At 47.9% G+C, this 21,254-nt stretch overlaps 1 protein-coding gene across 1 annotated transcript; it reads left to right on the top strand.

Annotated features, from left to right (window-relative positions):
• The first annotated feature begins 5,937 nt into the window (after positions 1-5,937).
• KIF22 (kinesin family member 22) lies at positions 5,938-20,617 on the top strand. The gene is made up of 14 exons (XM_029219264.1): positions 5,938-6,024; positions 12,658-12,853; positions 14,378-14,505; positions 14,596-14,750; positions 14,977-15,186; positions 15,267-15,497; positions 15,634-15,787; positions 15,914-16,049; positions 17,928-18,096; positions 18,613-18,781; positions 19,165-19,232; positions 20,022-20,234; positions 20,328-20,387; positions 20,478-20,617. Exons 1-14 carry the CDS (start codon positions 5,940-5,942, stop codon positions 20,523-20,525), a joined length of 2,022 nt encoding a protein of 673 aa, XP_029075097.1. The 5' UTR covers positions 5,938-5,939; the 3' UTR covers positions 20,526-20,617.
• Positions 20,618-21,254: the final 637 nt, after the last annotated feature.

Raw genomic sequence — 21,254 nt, 5'->3', positions numbered from 1 at the left:
GATATTTGGGAATAAAGCTTTGATATGAGTTTGATATAGGGCTTAGGTTCAGGAGTCACCAGCACATAGATAATGAAGTTCAAGTGTTGGGTGTGGAAGAAGTCACCCAGGGAAACTGTAGGCATATAAAATGATAAAAGGCTGAAGTCAGAGAGGACTGGGTAACACCAGAGTTTGACAGTTGGTCCGAAGAAGAAGAATCAGTTAAAGAAATAGAGAATGGAGTGGTCTCGGAGGTGAAGGGAAGGAGGAGTGATGCACTCAAAGGCAAGACAGAAATTTCAAGGAGTGGTTAATGCCTCTGAGAAGTCAAGAAAAGGACAGACTTCAGTTTCTTTAGCTTTGGCAATCAGAAGGTCACTTATAATCTTGACAAAGAAAGTTTTGGCTGGAACCTGAAAGTTGGAGCCAGGCTGCAATTGGTTAAGGAATGAATGGGAAGTGAGGAAATACAGCGGCAAGAATTGAATATTTCAAGAAGTCTGGCTCTAGAAAGGCAGAAAATATGTAAGTAATATTTATGGGGAATGTAAGGAAGGAGGTTTTTTTTTTTTTTTTTCCCTAGACATGGGAGACGTGAGCACGAGTTAGAGTAGAGGCTGAAGATTCAGGAAAGAGGAGATAATCGATGGAGCAAGGTCTCAGAAGAGATTGGCAAGGATGCTTTATGTAGGTGTTGGAGCAGGAAACTTTAAGAGAGAAGAAAATAGAGTGAAGGTATAGGTTAGTTTGTATGTGGAGTAGGTGAAGAGTGAAACTTGAGGGAGTTAACACCTAGCCTTTACTTGTTCAGTTAAATAAAGTTACTTGCTGTGTCAGTCAGGTTCTACAAGAGAAAGAACCATGAAGAGTTATACGTACATATATACATAAAGAGATTTATTGCAAATAATTGGTTTATGCAGCTGTGGAGGCTGGCTAGGCAAGTCTGAAATCTGTAGGGCAGGCCAGCAATCTGGAAACTTCCAGGCAGGAGGAGATGGTGCAGAGTCTGCAGGTGGAATTTCTTCTTCCTCAGGGAAACCTCACTTTGGCTCTCTTTTCTTCCCTTCAGAATACGTTATTAGGTTATCAAAACCTACACTTTTAGTAACTTCATTTTATTTTTCAAAAAAGTTTTACCGCTTTATTAAAATATAATTGACAAATAAAAATTGTAACATATTTAGTGTACAAAGTGATGATTTGATGTACATAGTGAGTCCCCAAGCTCCCACTGCAGAGCACAACAGGGAGAGCCATGTCAAGGGAACACAGGGCCAGGCCTCTTGAGCAGCCCCAAGAATAGAGAGGCCTCAACCTGCACAAGCTGATGCAGTCGTCCAGGAGACAGCTGAGGTCAAATCCCTAAACAACCATCCCGACAGAACCAGTTCTCTAGTAACAGAAGACTCCCTTTTAGGCTACAGCTCATGGATTTCAAGAAAGTTTTTGGTCCAAAAAATTCAAGTCTAGCCAATGAAAGTGTGCAATTCTTGGTGTTATCATGAATGTGGACCTGTATGTGCTGGGGAAAGACAGCAAATACAGACCAATTTTTTTTTCCTAAATTTTTGTTTATTTATTTTTGGCCGTGTTGGGTCTTGGTTGCTGTGCATGGGTTTTCTCTAGTTGTGGCGAGGGGGGGCTACTCTTTGTTGCGGTGTGCAGGCTTCTCATTGCGGTGGCTTCTCTTGTTGCGGAGCATGGGCTCTAGGCACAGGGCCTTCAGTAGTTGTGGCTTGCGGGCTCTAGAGCGCAGGGTCAGTAGTTGTGGCACACGGGCTTAGTTGCTCCGCGGCATGTGGGATCATCCCGGACCAGGGCTCGAACCCGTGTCCCCTGCATTGGCAAGGCGGATTCTTAAACACTGCGCCACCAGGGAAGCCCAGACCAATTATTAACATAGGCTATATGAGAGAACATTAAGGATGACTTCAGGTAGGAAGACTATATTAATATGTTTACATGTTAACATGTCATACATGTTTATCTATTTCAGGGAAAACAGTAGGGAGAGATGAAAAATGGAAGAGACAACTAACATTTATTGAGCATCCATTTTAAGTCTGGTACTCTTCAAAATTACCTCATTTAATTGTGACTACAATTCTATTGGAAAGTAGTAGCATTGTTCCCATTTTTCAGATGAAGTCACCAAGACAGAAGGCAGTTGATATGTTTGTAGGTGATGAGAGTCACAAGGACAGATGTCAGAGGTCACTGTGTCCCCTCCCCACAAACTTACACCCTTGCCTATTTCCCATTAGTATTTAATAACTGAGCAAACCCAAGCAAAAAGAAACTTTTTTTTCCAATTCTCTGCTTCAGTTTGCCATCAAAATGAAATTCACCCAGAAACACTATGAATCTTAGTAGAGCAAATGAAAATGAGATCTGTTAACCTGAGTACAAAATTAGAGCTAAGAAAAATTACATTACTTCACTTGGTCATATTACAAGCATTTATTAGGTGCCTGTGATGCACCAGGAACTCTGCTAACTGTTGTTATTATACTTGTTCAAAGTCACAAACATAGCATGTAGCAAAATCAGGATTAAACTCAGGTCTTTCTGATGTTAAAACGTGGGCATTTTTCACATGTCCTTGATTTTCAAATATCTTAGAAACAAAATCTTACAAGGAATGCCAATATGAGGATCACACAGTTGGGAAATCATGCCATGCTTCCACACATGAGTTTTGACAAATTCATATGCCTGTGTAACCCAAACTACTATCAAGATATAGGACATTACCATCACCCCAGAAAATTCCCTCTGGGCCCTTCCCAGCCACTTCCTGCCCCCAACTCTCAAGAGGCAATCACTTTTCTGACTTTGTCACCACAGACTAGTTCAGCTTGTTCTGCATTCAATCTGTTATTACATATCATGTAGCCTTTGCACTCATGAGAGAATAAGAGTGAAAAAGCAAACAACGTCTTAGTATTGTTATGAAAATAGTTTTAACTTTATAGAGACCAGGGGCCCCCATTTTGAGAATACCTGCTCTAGAGATTACAATATTTTGTTTTGTTTTAAACGTTAATATTCTTTTTTGTCTTCTCAAGGCAACCTCTGCAGAGCAAGCCTCATCATTCCAGTGAGCACAGCAAACTTGCCCATGCACAGCAGCCACCAAAGGTGACCTCAGTGCCTTTAGGAAAGGGCCTGTGTACAGCTCGGCCGGACCCCCGGGAGCTCCTCTGGGCAGTGTCCACCCCACCCCCCGTGGCTCTTATATAATTAATTGTACATGAAATGAAGGAAAGGGTGTCCACGTGGGGGAGACTGGCATGGTTTCTTGGACACCCATGGTGCTCTATTATCTGAGGACTCCTTCTCCACCTCGCCCCCCAAGTCTGGTTCTCTCTTTTCCAGCCCGCGTTCTCTTCCTCATCACTGTTGCTATGCCTGCTGTCCCAGATGACCCTCATTTAATCTTCCCAGGCTTGAAGGACAGAATTATCTGCTTCATCCACTAGTCGCTTTCCAATTTTTATGGCGTAAGCTCTTGTATTCAACTTTCCTCTGCTCTCTTTTGCTACTTAAGGATCTAGTTTGGAAGTTTTTTTTAAAAATTACTGTTTCTTTCTCTTGGAATATCAGGTGTTTAACAACCCTAATTTCCACCAGGCAGATGCAGATCTTGATACCCTTCCCTTATAATTCTTTGTTTATTGTCTGTCACCATCACCCAGTCCCACACCCATCTCCCCCACGAAAAAAATTAACTCCAGGAAAATAAGAATCACATCTGTCTTCTTGTTCACCATGGTATCCCCACCACCTAAGACAGTGGCTAGCACACTACAACTGAACACTGTGAACGGAATTATCTTATTCTCTTTGAATATCAGTTGTTTAACAATCCTAATTTCCACCAGGCAGATGCAGATCCCTAGGAAGCAGATCCAACCATTATTCCCTTTCAAGAGCTGAAGAAATGGAGGCAGAAAGAGGCTAAATATCTCTACCCCAGGCGGCCTGGCAACAAAGCCCCGTACATAAGCTATTTTTTCAACCTCAGAAGCCCTGACTCCCTGACCTATGCTCTTCCCACTATTTCTGGCAGGTAACTTACCAAATATCTGGGAACTGGCAACAAATGTGAAAACATGAAGAGCCCCTGTGTAAAGCGCAGGGAAGACCAAACTGCTAATCATCTAATAGTTCTCGAAGTGTGGTCTTGGAAATTCTGGAGATCCCTGAGACACTTTCAGAGGTCTCCAAGGTCAAAATTATTTTTATAATAAAACTGAGATGCCATTTGACTTTTTCCCTTGCATTCTTCCTTGGGTATACTGCCGAGTTTTCAAGAGGTTATATGATGTGTGATATTACAACAGACTGACTACAGAAGCAGACATGAGAATCCTGGTATTTTGTCTTGAATCAGACATTAGATTTGTAAAAATGTAAAACAATGCCACTCTTGTTACTATTTTTTTGCTTTGGAAAATAGTCATTTTTAAAATTAAAATGTTTTCTATGTTCTATGTAATGGGTTTGTTATTGTAATTTTTGGCAATTTTTTTAATGGAGGTATAATTCACATAACATAAAACTTACCATTTGTAAGTGTACATTTTAGTGGTTTTTAGTACATCCACTATGTTGTGCAACTATCACCACTGTCTAATTCCAGAACATTTCCATCACCCCCAAAAGAAATTCCATACCTATTAGCAACAGTCCCAGTTCATCAACCCCTTACCATCCCTTGGCAATCATAAATCAACTTTCTGTCTCTACATATTTGTTTCTGTAATTTTTAAGTACATTAATACATGTTTTAAACTTGTATTCATTTCTAACACAGTAAATACGGATAAATAAAGTCCATATAAACAGAAGATCTTTGGGGCCTCAGTTTTTAAGAATTCAAAGGGATTCCAAGGCCCCAAAATTTGAGAACCACTGGTCTAATATTTGGTTTTTGATAGGCTGGACATAATGTCTAAATCAGGGCCCTACCAGGAGCTCAAAGATGGGATGATCATCCCTGGTTAGCTTCCAGAAGGGATAGGGAACTACTTGACAGACGACTAAACCCACAGGACATGGGACCAAGGGTGAAGTTGACTAAGTAACAGACTGAGCCATGCTTTAACCCTCACTCCGACGTTTGAGTGCTGAGTTACAAAGTAAAGAACATCCGAACTGGTCTCCTCGACTCAGACATGCGACATAAGGGGACACAAATGTCACCTGGCCTCTGCACCGCAGAGTGGCTGTGGGCTCAGCAAGAGGTGAGTGCAGCATGATTGTCCACAATCCAGCCAGCCTGGGCCTGACCTAAATTAGTGACCAGACGTTAAAGCACCGTTGACTTGTCCTGAGGGCAAGTCCTCAAACCCACAAAACAATTCCCGCCTCACAAGCGCGAGAAACAACTTCTGAAGCAAGAAATTGTAAAACCGAACACCACTACTAGTCGTTTGAAATATTCCCACTTCCGCGAACATCTTCCTTATTCCTATAATGTGTCTAATTATGCCACTAGAATAGCAAAAATTGTATTCAGTTCAGATAAATTTTTGGATAAATCGATGAAGTGCCTTCGACCACCCTCTGCTTGATTCGTACCAAAATTCGTAATTATTTGAGGGGGTAAAAAAAATGAGGCGAAAACTCTACACTTAACGCAAATCTATGCCTCGAAACCCAGAAGGTAAAAGAAACCCAGTGCCGCGCGGCGCTCACCAGCTCCCCCGACGGCCACTGTGGCCAACGCGTCGGGCTCCGGAGTTTGCGCGGGAGCGCCAGTCGGACGTCAACGGCCGCGTAGCCGACGTGCGCGCATGCATTCTACTCCGGGGGAAACTTTTTCTTGCAAGACCCGGAGGCGAGCCCTAGAGGGCGGAATAGGGGCGAGGCACAAGCTGAGACTTCCGGCGGCAAGTAGCCGTGATTGGTGGAGCCCGGGAAAGAGGGCGGGGCAGCGGGAAATTCGAATGGAGAGGCGGGCCCAAGGAAGGAGAAGGATGGACGCGGGGGTCCCGGCGCGGAGGCGACGCGAGATGGCGGCGGCGACCTCGGGTACGCGAGCCCGGGCAGGGTGGGTGCCGTGGTCTGGAGACTTGTGGGGCGATAGGTCGGAGTCCGGTCCCGGCTCCGCGAGTTGTCCGGGAGACCCAGGAATAGCGCGGGGGCGGGGGCGGGGGCGGGGGGGAGCTGGGAGTATGGGAGTCGTAGGCTGCTTCCTCCTCACTGTTTCTTGCTCTCGACGCAGATCAGTAGACCCGGGTTGAGACCTGGTTCCGGCGCACTTTTGAGCCCAGCGCACTTTTCCCTTGTGAGCTTCAGTTTTCTTCGTAAAATGGGGACAATGACCCATCTCAGATTACAAGAGAAAGCGAGCGAAGAGTAGCTAATACTCTAACCTTAGGGACAAAAGGGAGCTGGATGCGCATCTGGGGGAAGGGTTCATGTATGACGTGTTGTTTGGGTGCAGGGAGATCCCTGAGAGAGGTAAGAGTTTCAGACGGGCTGCAGCTGGGTGAGCTGACAGCATAGGATGTGCTGGGATCACAGAAAAGGGAAATAAGGGACTGTTTGTCTCCTTACGCTCTAGCCTTGGCAGTCAGCGCTATTTTAGGGTTGGAAAGGCTGTTAGGACATTCAGAGTCTTGTTCTGCTCTCTTCCTGTAGACTGAATTGTGATCAGTGATTATAATGGGCACCATAGTAATTTATTTGAGACCTTAGTGTTTGTCAGCCCCTGTGAAGAAACAGCTATCTAGTAGGATGTCAAACACATGCTGAGCACTTGCTAGGTGCCAGGCACAGTTGTAAGTACTTTATGGTGATGAATCATTTAATCTCCACACAATGCTATGAGGTGGTTTACTATTATTGTTCGTGTTTTACAGATGAAGAAACTGAGGCATAGATGGGTTAAAAAGCTTGCCCAAAGTTAACACAGCTAGTAAATATTGGGGTCTGAATTCACACCCAAGCAGTCTGATTCCAGAGCCTCTGCCCTTAACCATTATGCCCAAGCACATGATATTCCTGCTGTCTGAGCACAACACCCCCTCACCCTTCTAAGACCCACTGTGTCTGCTACACAGTAGATATCATAAAAATGCCTGAATGAACATTGTCCCTTCCCTAGAGGAGCTTATAGTCTGTTTCAGTAGATAGTCATATAAATCTATAACATGAAAAGCAACGAGAGATATGTATAACCTGCTATAGGGAACGCAGAAGCTGAAGTAAACCCTTGGGTATTCTGGGAAGACTTCATTAAGGAAGTGATACTTGAAGTGGGTTTCAAAGGTTGGATAGGAGTTTGCCAGGCTTTGGTGGGATGAAAAGACCACCAAATGATCGATTTCTTTTTTATGATGTAAAGAGAGGCCAAAGATGCTCTCTTTGGCTCAATTTCCTCATCAGTAAGAGTTAAGTTGAATGAAGCTTGGGAATTGTGGGAGAGGGGAAAATTAGGAGAAATAATTAGAAGTGCTAGCTTTGCCCAACCTTGAAGTTGCTTTTATGATGAAAGGGATAGACCATTGGCAGATGTGTGCATGTGACTCTCCATCTGTCCTCCCCTGGACTGTGAGCTTTGAGGCAAGAATGGCAGTGGCCACTTTTATGAAGAAAACAGGAAACGAACAAGCCAATGTTTTATGTTAGTCAAATCTTAATTTGTTCAGCAAATATTCCCTGAGAGCCTAGTCTGTGCCTGGCATTGGGAATATAAAGGTGAGCAGAGTTCACAGTTACTTGGAGAAGACAGACAAATATGCAGTTACAGTGGGGTGTGATGAGTGCTTGGATGGAGAGCCCATGGAGAGCTATGGGCTCACCTAACAGAGCCTTAATGGGGCAGTAATTTTACAAGGGAAGGGTTTTTTTAGAGGAAGTAAGGTGTAAGGATTTACCTCAATTGCTTGGGAGGCGGCAGGAGGTGGTAAGGAAGATATTCCAGGGAGAGAGAGAGAATAGCATATGCAAAGGCCCAAAGGTGTGAGAGAACTTGGTGTGTTGTAGGGATTGAAGGAAATTCATTATGACTGAGAGCTTACAATACAAGGAAGGAAGTGGAGGGAGAATGATTGGAAGGAAGTGGAGGGAGAATGATTGGAAGGGAATGAGACTGGAGGCAAGGAGACCAGCTGGGAGGCTGTTGAGATGAAGACAACCTTGGCAAAGATTGTGCAGTGGGGATGGAGAGAAGTAGACTCATTTAAAAAGGTAGACTTGACAGATGTTAATGAAGAGTGTGTGGGAAATGAGAGAGAAGGTGGAGTTAAGAAAGACTCTGCCATCTTTGGGATTGGTTCCATTTATTTACATTAGAGAGCATAGAAGGAAGATGGGGTTGCGGAGAGATGGGGAAGGATTCAGTTTAAGATGGGTGGAGTTTGAAATACCTGAGAACCATGTAAGAAGAGGTGTCAGGGCAACAGCTGGGAATGCAGATCCGAAGTTCAGGAGAGCCTGTGGTGTGGAGCTGTCAATTAGGAGTCATCAGCTTTGAGGCAGTAACTGAAGCCAAGAGAGCAGGTGACCTTGCCCATGATTAGTCAGTCAGTAGTGGTTCTCAACTAGGGGCAGTTTTGTTCCCCGTGGGGACATTTGTGATGTCTGGAAACATTTTTGGTTGTTACACTGGTGGGGCAGGGGGGGTATGTGCTACACTTCCTACAGTGCACAGGGGGCCCCACCCCCAAAGAATTGTCCAGCCCCCAATATCATTAGTGCAGAAATTGAGCAACCCTGATCTGGAGAGAGGATAGAAGGAGTTTAGGAAAAACATTTAAGACTGGCAGAAACTGAGAAGGAGTGAATAGAGAGCTGGTGGGTGGCAGGGAAACTAAGGGAAAAGTAGTTTCCCAAAGAAAAGCAGATCAAGGGTGTTGAATACTGCTGCAAAGTCAAAACAGGATGGGGACCTAGCTTGCCTATTGTATTTAGCAGTAAGGAGGTCACTGGTGACCCTGCTGAGGGCAGAAGTGAGTTGCTGCCTTGAGGGGAGTGAGTAGCAAGAGAAAGTGTAATAATAACAATAACAATAGCTTACGTTGCTGAGTACTTACTGCCAGCACTGTGCTAAACATTGTATGTACATTATTTCTCTGACTCCTCACAGTCTTATGAGGGTAGATACTGTCATTTTTATAACAAGTAACTAAGGCTTCAGCTTCCCTGGTGGTTCAGTGGTTAAGAATCCGCCTGCCAATGCAGGGGTCACGGGTTGGAGCCCTGGTCCCGGAAGATCCCACATGCCGCAGAGCAACTAAGCTCCCTGAGCCACAACTACTGAGCCCACGTGCCACAACTACTGAAGCCCATGCGCCTAGAGGTTGTGCTCTGCAACAAGAGAAGCCACCGCAATGAGGAGCCCACGCACTGCAAGGAAGAGTAGCTCCAGCTCGCCACAACTAGAGAAAGCCCGCGCACAGCAACGAAGACCCAACACGACCAAAAATAAATAATTAATTTTTTAAAAAAGGTAACTATCCAAAAACAAACAAAAAAAAAACTAACGCTTGAAGAGGTTAAGAAGCTTTCCCAAGGTCACACATCTGGTAGATGGAACTTGTCTCCGACTCTAAGGCCCATGGGGATACAAAGATGAAGGGGCTGAGAAGGCCCGAGGAATCACATAATGAACTTTGGAGTTAGACCTTCATCTGAAACTGTCACTAGCTAGCTGTTGACTATGGGCAACCTAGCTAACCTCTCTATACTGACGTTTCCTCATTTGGAAAATGGATGAATATATAATAAAACACTTACTGGGCTTTTGTCAAGTACCAGTGCTGTGCTAAGCACTTTTACATGAATTACCTTATTGTTGCCTTAACAGCCCGACGAGGAGTTATTTTTATTTATTCCCACTTTTACAGGTGTGGAAATTGAGGCACAGGAATGGAAAACCATTTCCCCAGGTTATTTAGTTAGTTGTAAGTGGCAGAGCTGGGATTAGAACCCAGGCCATCTTACCTTGAATTTTTTCCAACCTTGAATTATTACCAACCTGCTTACTATGTACTAGTTACTCTGTTGACATTTTATTTCTGTCAATCCTTGTTAACCTCTTCCAAGGCCCTCCCCACCCCATTTTATAGACAAGGAAACTGGGGCATATGGATGTTAAATCACTTGCCCAGGGTCACAAGCTAATAAGTGTTAGAGCTGGAATTTAAATTCAGCTCTGTCTAGCCCTCTACTCTTTCTTCAACACCAGACTTCCCCTTCCCTTTGTATTGATCACTGAACTTCCTTAAGTGCTTCTGTATCTGCCATCTTTCTCTGTTCTCACCAAAAAAACCCTGGGAAAGATAGGAAAGGAAAGGCTCCTGCACACATTTTTGACAAGTCAGTGAACCTCTTTGCATCTTAGCTTTCTTATCTGCACAGGTGCATCTGCAGGTTTCTACTTACTTCTGACTTTTAGGATTGCCATGAGGGTCAAGTGAAGACTAGATGCCCAAGTGCTTTGTAAACCTTAAAGTGAGAAATGGTGTTACTAGCTTCATTTGTCAGATGAAGGAACAGAGGCCCAGTTTTTGGTTTTTTTTAATATTTGGCTGCGTTGGGTCTTAATTGCGGCATGTGGGATCTTCCTTGCGGCACGCAGAATCTTTTGTTGTGGCATGCAGGCTCTAGAGCGCACGGGCTCAGTAGTTGCAGCACACGGGCTCAGTAGTTGCGGCACGCGGGCTCAGTAGTTGTGACATGCGGGCTTAGTTGCCCTGCGGCATGTGGGATCTTAGTTCCCCAACCAGGGATCGAACCTGCGTCTGCTGCATTGGAAGGCGGATTCTTAACCACTGGACCAACAAGGAAGTCCGAGGCCCAGTTTTTGGAATGGACTGTCTGCTGTGTGTATACCTTACTTATGCATAAGGTTCTTCCCAGGGTTAGTCTGTCCACCTTTTTGTCCTGCTGTTTCTGTGTGGCCAGCCTCTTGCCTTATATGAGGCCTGTGGTTCCCAACAACCAGCTGCTACCACCAGCAAAAAAGGAGAGAGTCAGAGCTACCAAGAACTTTCCCATGTACCCAGTTGGTACATCACAGGGAAGCAATACGACATCCTCATTAAAAGCAGATTTTTAGAGATGAGATCTAGGTTTGAATTCTGCTGTTAGCTGTGAGTTATAGTATGGTATCCTCCAATATAAAGTAGAGAAATACCCTCCTCGTAAGATTTTTTTCAGCCCATTCAATCCTCACAGAAATAGAGACTTTTTTTTTTTAGTTTTATCTTAACTGTGTTTTCTGATGATAAAAATAATTCATAATCCCCCCCCAGCCCCCTGCCAAATGACTTAGATTTAATTATGGGAAGCAAACTAAACAGAAATCTTACCATAGATGATTGCATGTTAGCGCCTTTGCAAACTGAGCTGGGACAGAAAGGGACTGGGGTCTGCCTCTTAACCTCATGCCTTCCAAAGATGTCCACAGTGTCATTATTATTATTATTTTTTAATGCAAACATTACAGCATTACAGAACTGGGTAACATAGAAAATAAACACACATAATCCCCCATTGAGAGAAAACCATCATTAACAGGTTGGCGGGGGGCATATGTATGTGTGTATGTATTTATATGTATAATAAACCAGGTAAGAAACAAAGGCACAGAAAGGTCAGGCAGTTCATTGACTGATTTTAGATAGGGGCATATGTCAACTCTTTTAATCCTAGAACAACCCCATGAGGTCCTGGTCTGCTACACCTTGACTGATCAAAGTGTGTCCCACCAGCAGTAGCAGCATCACCTGGGAGTTGCTAGAAATGCAGAACCTTAGGCATCTCCCCAGGGACTGAAGCCAAATTCATATTTTAACTAGATCTTCCAGGTTATTTGTGTATACATTACAGTCTACACCCCACTGGACCTACTTACTAAGTAGGATAGGAACTGAGGCCAAGCTTGGGGACACCCACAGCATGGCCAGGGTGGAAAGAGCTTCCCCCAAAATGAGCTGTGGCCCCCAGCCCTCCCAGTGGTATCCGCAGGACCCCAGCCTCCAGGCCTCCTTCCCTGCCTCTGTTGTCAGGGTTACGGGGGTCTCTAGTCTACTAAGATGCTGGGGTTTTGTTCTGCTTATTCCTCTGAAAAGCAAAAAGACACAATGTAGATTATGGTACAAGATAAAGTAATAGCTGCATGGCTCCAGGCATAAAACACTGAGGTGCTTGGAAGAGCTGCTGTGCCTCTACGAGTGTCTTCACTGGTAAAATGGGACTAACGGAAGCTACCTCTCAGTGACACCATGGAGATTAAAGTGTGCCTCGCATGTAGTCAGTGCTTCATAAATGTTAACGTTTGCTAAGTACTCAATCTGGTTTACAGTCCCAGCCTATAGATAATCTCTCTCCTTCAAACCCCACCCCACCCTGCCCCACTGCACTCCGCCTGAGACCATGTATTTGATTCATCTTTTTCTTCCATCCTGCCCTTCTGTGCTCGCCGTCACCAAGAGAACACACAGTTCTCCTGCCTCACCAGTTCTCCAAGGGGGCCGTGCTTTCACACCTCCAGGCTTTTGCACGTGCCTTTCTTTCTGCCTGGAATGCTTGGCAGTGACCCTACTCATCCTTCAGGGGTCAGCTAAGTTAACTACCTCCTCCTCCAAGACCCCTACCCTTACTTCTCAGCAAAGCTACCACCATGCTTCACACCTAAAAATTGTCTTCTTCCAGGAGCCGGTCGCTGTCGGCTAAGCAAGGTGGGAGCTGGCCGGCGCCCACCTCCAGCTCGAGTAAGGGTAGCTGTGCGACTGCGGCCATTTGTGGATGGAGCAGCTGGAGAAAATGATACCCCCTGTGTACGGGGCCTGGACAGCTGTTCTCTAGAGATTGCCAACTGGAGGAACCACCAGGAGACTCTCAAATACCAGTAGGGTTCAGGCCACTCTCCCTCCTATCCTCTCTCTTCTAGGCCTGCTCACACTATCACTTGCCCAGACAGTTTCTCAGACCTTCCTCCTCAGGATCCTTGCTCCTTCCTTAGCACAGCTTTGTTCGCCACACCTTCGTTTGTTCATTCAGAAAATGTTCATAGGTGCCCACTGTGATAGGTTCTCTGTAGGATACTGTGGGGAAGACTGGGGGCTGAATCAGACACAAGTTACTGTTCACGGTCTTACAGGGGAAATAGGCACAAAGTGGGGAAGGAGCAGCAAAGGTAAGCAGGGGAGCCCCACCTCGGGTCTTGGGGAGGTGTGGGAAGGGTTGGGGGAGCACAGACCAGCTAGCCAACCCAGGCTACAGCTGGGTGGTGTTGGAGACAACCACTTACGTTTGGGGATAGAACTCACAAGGGCAGCTACTTTAAAATTCCTTTGGAGATTTAAAGTTCAGCTTCCTTGGCCTGTTATTCTAGGCCAGAGGGTGGCAAACTAGTCTGCAGGTCAAATCTGCTGAGAATCCTTTTTTTTTTTTTTTTTGCTGTACGCGGGCCTCTCACTGTTGTGGCCTCTCCCGTTGCGGAGCACAGGCTCAGCGACCATGGCTCACGGGCCCAGCCGCTCCACGGCATGTGGGATCCTCCCAGACCGGGGCACGAACCCATGTCCCCTGCATTGGCAGGCGGACTGTCAACAACTGCGCCACCAGGGAAGCCCTGCCGAGAACCTTTTTGTAAATAAAGCTTTATTGGAACACAACCACACTCGTTTATTTACATATTATCTGTGGCTGTTTTCTGCCCGACTGCAGCGGCAGAGTTGAGTAGTTGTGAAAGGAACCATGTGGTCCACAGAGCCCCAAATATTTACTATCTGGCTTTTTATGGAAGAAGTTTGCCAACCCTGTTCTCGGCCCTTGACAATTTGGCTTCAGTTTCTTTCCAGCCTTATTCCTCCTCACACATGCTACACTCCACGTATACTAATCCCTGCTGTGGCCTTAGCCACAGCTTCTCCGCTGGAGTGCAGTGAATGGACTACAGGTGTGTTGAGTCTCATCTAGTCATAAGCAGCATCCTCTCTTTTACTCCATTACTGTGTACAAATACTACTTTCTGTATATCCTGTGATATACCCTGCCCTTTCATACCATGTCTTGTTTGTGTGCTATTTTTGATAGAGTATCTTTCTCTTCTCTGGCGAAATCCTCCTTCCCCAGGCAGAGTGCTACTCCTCCTTGTGCGTTCCCACCTTCGTTTCCTGAATTGCAGCAAAGTATGGGTATCTATCTATGCCACCAGGCTGCAGAACTCCCAAGAGCAGGGACATCAAATTCATCTCTGTGTTTCTATGCCAATACAGAGACTGGGATGGAACGGTGTTCAGTGGGTGTTTTCTTAGGTCTTTGTGTAAGAAAAAGGATAGAGACTCTTAAATCTGAGACCAGTTTTATCCTCTTGGTCTGGGCGAGAATGGAACCCTCCACTAATCCCCTCCTTTCTTCCTGCCTGCAGGTTTGATGCTTTCTATGGGGAGAGGAGCTCTCAGCAGGACATCTATGCAGGATCAGTGCAGCCCATCCTGAGGCACCTGTTGGAAGGGCAGAATGCCAGTGTGCTTGCCTATGGGCCCACAGGAGCAGGTGAGGAAGCCAGATACAGAACAGCTATGGGTCAGAAAGGACTCGGGAGTGGGGAAGAAATTCTCACAGCTCTTTCCACTCCTTTTCCAGGGAAGACGCACACAATGCTGGGCAGCCCAGAGCAACCTGGGGTGATTCCCCGGGCTCTCATGGACCTCCTACAGCTCACAAGGGAGGAGAGTGCTGAGGGCCGGCCATGGGCCCTCTCTGTCACTATGTCCTATTTAGAGATCTACCAGGAAAAGGTGAGGCCCCTTTCTTATCGGGGAGGGAAGAGACAAAGGGTCGAAATCAGACCCAGTTCTGGAACATGAAGCTCTGCTCTAGCAAGAAGGCGTAAGACCTGGAAAGACAGAGGTTGGGGTAGTGGATGGCACAACTCTGAGAATCAGCAGAGAAAAGGAGCCCAATAGCCAGGAAGTAAGCAGCCTGTAACTGGAGGATTGGCCCTACCTCCCACTGCTCAAACAGGTATTAGACCTCTTGGAACCTTCATCAGGAGACCTGGTGATCCGAGAAGACTGCCGAGGAAACATCCTGATTCCGGGCCTCACACAGAAGCCCATCACTAGCTTTGCTGATTTTGAGCGGCATTTCCTGCCAGCCAGTCGAAATCGGACAGTAGGAGCCACGAGGCTCAACCAGCGCTCCTCCCGCAGTCACGCTGTGCTCCTGGTTAAGGTGAGGCCCACTGACAGGGGTGAGGACCAGGGAAGCCCCTGGAGCCTGAGCTAAACTGGAGCCCTTGCTCTTATCCCCAGGTGGATCAGCGGGAACGTTTGGCCCCATTTCGCCAGCGGGAGGGAAAACTCTACCTGATTGACTTGGCTGGCTCAGAGGACAACCGGCGCACAGGCAACAAGGGCCTGCGGCTGAAGGAGAGTGGAGCCATCAACACCTCCCTCTTTGTACTGGGCAAGGTGGTCGATGCGCTGAACCAGGGCCTCCCTCGGGTGCCCTACCGGGACAGCAAGCTTACTCGCCTGTTACAGGTCAGGCCTCCCATCTCGGGTAAAAGGAGCTGGAGAAGGGGGTTCTCAGGCCTCCTGGGGTGTTGGGGAACAGCAGTCAGATAAGGGGAAGGTGGGGCTTCTGGCCCACCCACCCTGCCCCATCCCCGTCCCTTAGGACTCTCTGGGTGGCTCGGCCCACAGCATCCTGATCGCCAACATTGCCCCTGAGAGACGCTTCTACCTAGACACAGTCTCTGCACTCAACTTTGCAGCCAGGTCCAAGGAGGTGATCAATCGGCCTTTTACCAATGAGAGCTTACAGCTTCATGGTGAGGACTGGGGTTGGTAGAAGTGGAAAGGCCCAGTCTGGACAGCTGGGGAGTTTGCTGAGTCCACCAAGCATCAGCATAGAAGTTGACGCCCCCTTTTTCCCCTCCCCTGCCATCTTCCCCTAGTCTTGGCACCTATTAAACTGTCTAAGAAAGAACTGCTAGGCCCGTCAGAAGCAAAGAGAGCCCGAGGCCCTGAGGAAGAGGAGACTGGGAGTCCTGAACCCCCAGCAGCTCCATCTTCTGCCTCCCAGAAACTCAGGTGAGCAGAGAGGGAGGGGTCTTGGGCATATTCCCTTTCCTGTTGTGTCTGGGTTGGGTGCAGAGTAGCATTGGGTTTAGCCTGTCGGATCCTTGAGCTGTAAACTTGTTCTTCCACTGGATTCACCCAAAATCCTCTACTGAATTCACTGAAGTGCTAAGATCAACCTCCAGCCTTGACGCTGCGGCTGGGGGCCATAAGGAGGCTCCCCCTTGAGCTCCTAGCCCCGCCTTTCTGTTTTCCAACCCCTTTAGGCAGTCAGCAAAATCTCACATTTTGGCACCGATGTTTCAAGGATGAGTACTTTTGCTTCTGGTTCAAGGAGTAATGAGGACCCGGTCTTTCAGGTCCCAAGGGTAAGAGCAAAGCAAAGGAGATAAGAGATGAAGAGAGATGTCTCATTGAGACTCAGTCTGTATGTTAGAGTCCAACCTTTCTGTGACTTTCCATGGAGTCAGTTGCTGTCCTAACTTTGCCCTGCTTCTACCGTCAATCCAAACAAAGCCTCTCTAAACCAGGGAGGTGTGTGGCCTCCCTCCCTGGTTCTGATAGCCCCACCTCATGGCCCAGTATGCACTAATATTCAGGTCACCCCTGTTTAGTGGTCTTGCTTTCCGTGTCTGGCCACCTAGCCCTTCAAGGAACCAGCTGCAGTTTGAACTTTGTCCTTTTTCTACCCCTAACCCAAATAAAGCTTCTCTAAACTCTATAAGTCCTAAGACTAGATGTGACCTGAGGCGGCCAAGGATTAGTGTACAGCCTGCCCCCGGGGACTATTGTAGTTAAGGATGGCATACATAAAAAGGTGCCTGGTGCTTGTGTTCACTTGGAACCCCATCTCTCAATCTTGTCCTTCTTAAGCCATTTGTCAGCAGTCCCCTCTCCTATGTGTACAGACTCAGAGAAACACACACACCCATACACCTGTATTATGTGTGAAACAGGCAAGGTCTCTGTCAGATAGGCATCTTGGGTAATCTCAGAGAATGGGGCACATCAGACCTAGACAGACCCTGACTTCAGGGAGCTCAAGTTTCAGTAGAGGAAGCAAGATGGGAACATCAGTATATGATGCAAGGTCGATAGTACAGAGCACAATAAGGAAGGAGGATCCTCCTGTTCTGTGAGAGCCGGGAAGGAAGAAATGACTTCTGTGTTGTTCACCCATATTTTCTGATCCTGCTCTTCTAGGCACTTATACACAAAGAACAGGACAGTCTCTGTCCTCCAGGAGCTAGTTCACAGTGTAGGAAAGAAGATATACAATCAAGCTGGCATCAAACTGACTTTGAATGATAATTGAGATCAGGTGTGAGGGGAAAATTCCAGACAGAAGGAAGGAATGTTAGACATTATCATGTTCAGATTAAGTCAGGACTCTGTTTGAATGGGCCTTTCCTACTGCTCACAGGAGAAAGGCTTGGCACTTGAGGTCCTCAGTAGTTTTCAGAGCCCTGCTGAAGATGACCTCCTCTGTGAATCTTTCACCGACTACCCCTCCAAATGGACAGGCACCTGGCCCTTGCTATCACCTTATCACGGTCTCTTACTTTGTTAGACAGTGAGTGCCTTCAGGGCAGGGTGGTGTCCTAGACCCCATGAATACCTGCCACTCAGGTGTTCATTAAATGCTTCTTCTCATCTGATCTCCTGGCATCCCTGAGAAGTTACTTGGGCAGGTAGAGATCAATCCCCCTTCGCCTGAAGAAGGCACAGCACCCAGAGAGTCTCGATGACTTGTTCAGGGTTGCCTAGCAAGTTAACACCAGGGTTCTGGAACCACAGAAACACCAAGTTAAGGCAGCATGAGGGAAATCTGCGGCTGGAGAAGGTGATGAGAGAAGAGGTAAGTGGGGAGTAACCTCTTTGTCTGCTCAGCCCCCTACAGAAGCTAAATAGCATGGACCCAGCTATGGTGGAGCGCCTTCTAAGCTTGGACCGTCTGCTGGGCTCCCAGGGGAGCCAGGGGACCCCTCTGCTGAGCACCCCGAGGCGAGAGCGGATGGTGCTTATGAAGACAGTGGAGGCGAAGGATCTGGAAATTGAGGTAAGTGTTGGGGGGTTGGGGCTGGGATTCCTACTGGCCTTGAGAAGCAGCCTGAGGATCTTCAGATAGGGAAGGACACTGAAAGGCTGGACCAGCATCCAGTTTTCACCCAACACTGGAATCCCTCAGTTCTCCAGCTTCTGCTTGAATGTCCTTAACATGGCTGAACTTTGAAAAATAATTGAGGTCAGATATGAGGAGGTGAGAGAAAAAAAAATTCCAGGTAAAAGTACAAATGCAAGACACTGCCATTTCCTAAAACTCAGTTCATATTAAGTGAGGACTCTCTGCTTGAACTTCCCTTCAGTATTTCATAAGGAAGCTAGTTCCACCTCTGGACAGCCCTGATCATTAGAAAGCCCTTAATTACATTGGGCTCCAGTTGTCTCCTGGTAATTTCTCCTGTTGGTCCTCGCCCTGCCCTTTTAAGGCCTCAGAGTCCTGCACACTCACTGTCCTAATCTACTGCCCTAAAGTTGGTTCTGGGTCATATCTCTCCCTGATCCTTTCTAACAGAGGCTTAAGATGAAGCAAAAAGAACTGGAAGCCAAGGTGCTGGCCCAGGAGGCTGCAGACCCAAAGGAGAAAGAGAACTACTCTCCCACAATGCTCCGACCCCTTGCCCGCCGCACAGTCACAGTGGCTAAGCCCCTCAAAAAGGCTGTGGTGATGCCCCTACAACTGAGTAAGTTTGGCTCTGGCGGCCAGGAGGGCCCAGATAACAGAGATCTTAGAAGGAAGGAGGTGTTTGGAGCAGCTGTCCTCATGTCACTCATGTCCTCCCACCATGCGAAGGGGGAGGGGGATGTGAAATAAGAGCTGGGTGCACTGCTCCCGGGCGTTTAGTACCATGGGGTAGACTGACCAGTGCATGACTGATTATCATGCAAGACCAACTGAGATTAGTTTCAAATACAGGTATAAGAAAGGCCGTGTGGAAACAGAACAAAAGAAGATTAACTCAGGCTGGAGGGGAACTGGGGAATCAGTAATGGAAGAACCAAGTGGCTACTGGGGGGCTGAAAAGTGGCCTCTGCTGTGATTCCAGCTCACAATTCTTGCTTTCAGTTCAGGAGCAGGCAGCATACCCAAATGCCGAGATCCATATCTTGAAGAAGAAAGGCCGGAAGAGAAAGGTGAGACTAGCGGAAGGCTTAGGCTATACCTAGAACCCAGGAGAAGTAAGGGGTAGAGAGCTCTAGTGGGAAGAGTACTGGCCAAAGAGTTACATGGCCTGTCAGAACACTTATCAGCTATTTACAACTCTTCCAAGTTGCTTATCCTCTGAATGCAGTGACGTCTCACAGGGCATTTAGGATGAAATGCAGTAATATGAATGTACTTAGTGGGCTGGGTGTCCATCACCTGTTACTTTCCTTTCTTCGTGATGGCTCTTGCTCTCAGTCAGTAGCTACTTACTAGGTACAGTGTGCAGCCTGGGTCCTGCCCTCTACAAACTTCAGAGCCCATTTAGGCAAACAGCCTAAACTGTCAAGAAATGAAACAACACTGGAAGACCTACCTAAAAACTGTGATGACATCGGGAGTGTGTCACTTGTTGAGTACCTTCTATGTGCTTTCCTAGGGGTGAAAGAGCTTATTCTGTCCTTTTAGAAGTGAGGAACCAGATTTAAGAGCTTACTATGTGTTTTACATTCATTAACTCATTTGATCTTCACAGCAACACTATTCTACTCTTTCACAAGTCGGGTAAAATGAGAATCAACCCAGAGAGTGACCAGAGGGAAGGGTTTTGGGACAGACACTGTACAGGAGGGAAAAGAAAGAGAGGCTGGGGAGGGCCGGGAGGTAGGTGCTGTTAGGTTCCTATCCTTGGCAGAGGAGTCCAGAGTGGTGAACAGCACCCGGCAGTAAACCACTGCTGTTACTGCTGTTTCTGTCACTCACCTCCTCCTGCCTCATAGCTGGAGTCCCTGGATGCCTCAGAGCCGGAGGAGAAGGGTGAGGACTGCTGGGAGCTACAGATCAGCCCGGAGCTACTGGCCCGTGGGCGCCAAAAAATATTAGATCTGCTGAATGAAGGGTCAGCCCGGGATCTGCGCAGCCTGCAGCGCATTGGCCAAAAGAAGGCTCAGCTCATCGTGGGCTGGAGAGAGCTCCACGGGCCCTTCAGCCAGGTAATGGCCCAGGGAGGACAGCCCCGGAATGGAGTTGGGTGGGGGGAGCCTGGCATTCCCTAGACCCCTTCCCCATCGCTGCTGTCCTGCCAGGTGGAGGACCTGGAACGCGTCGAGGGCATATCCGGGAAACAGATGGAGTCGTTCCTGAAGGTGAGCTCACGAGACTCGGGCCCCCTCCTCCCTCTAGCCTGTGCCCTGCCCGGCCCTAACGCCGCTCTCCCTTTCCCTCCTGTGTTGCAGGCGAACATCCTGGGTCTTGCCGCGGGCCAGCGCTGTGGGCCCTCCTGACTGCCGGCTGTCCTCCTCACTCTGCCTTTTTTTTTTTCTTTTTAAATCCTTGTGTAATTGCTTGTCCTGTAAATACAGTTTTCACTCCGTTGCTTCAGCCTGATTCTTGGGACTGCGAGGGCGGGGCCGGGGTATAATTGCTTTGGGGATGGGCCACAAGCTTTGCGGGTTAACTTCTTTGGGCGCCATCTTTGGGAAAACACGAAGCAGCGCAGGGTTGTAAATAAACCGCTGGAGTGGGAGGGGGAAGGGACGGTGGCCGAGAGGACACAAAAAGCTACCGCGAGAGTCCGAGGACGACAACCGTTAGGCGGGCGCGCGCTTAGAGTTTAGCCCCGCCCCATCCGTACCCCCGGCGCGCGCTCCCCTACTCTCCCGCTCGGCAACGACAGCGAGCTTGTGCGCGTGCGCGCGAAATAACGGCCGCTGGTGGAGGGAGGCGGGGGGTGGAATCTTTGAGGGGGGAAAGAGAAGCCGCCCCGTCTCCCGCGCGCCCACCACCTGCGCCATCGTCAGCCAATCAGCGGCCGTCTCAGGGGTCTCGCGCTTAGGGCGACTCCAGCTGCTGGGTGGCTCCCCCGTCCCTCCTCCCGCCAGAGTCCCTCTCGTACCTCCCCCCTCCCGCTGGCCTCGCGCGCGCTCGCGCTCGCGCCCGCTCCAGCCTCTTGTGTGTCCTCGCGCCCCCCGCCCTCCCTCCCTCCCCGCGCGCAGTGTGCTCCGCTCCCCCCC

The sequence above is a fragment of the Monodon monoceros genome, unplaced genomic scaffold, assembly GCF_005190385.1.
Source record: "Monodon monoceros isolate NGI ecotype Baffin Bay Population unplaced genomic scaffold, NGI_Narwhal_1 Super_Scaffold_13, whole genome shotgun sequence".
Taxonomy (NCBI): domain Eukaryota; kingdom Metazoa; phylum Chordata; class Mammalia; order Artiodactyla; family Monodontidae; genus Monodon; species Monodon monoceros.
The sequence above is the reverse complement of the archived record's forward strand: the minus strand, read 5'-3'. Positions and strand labels throughout refer to the sequence as shown.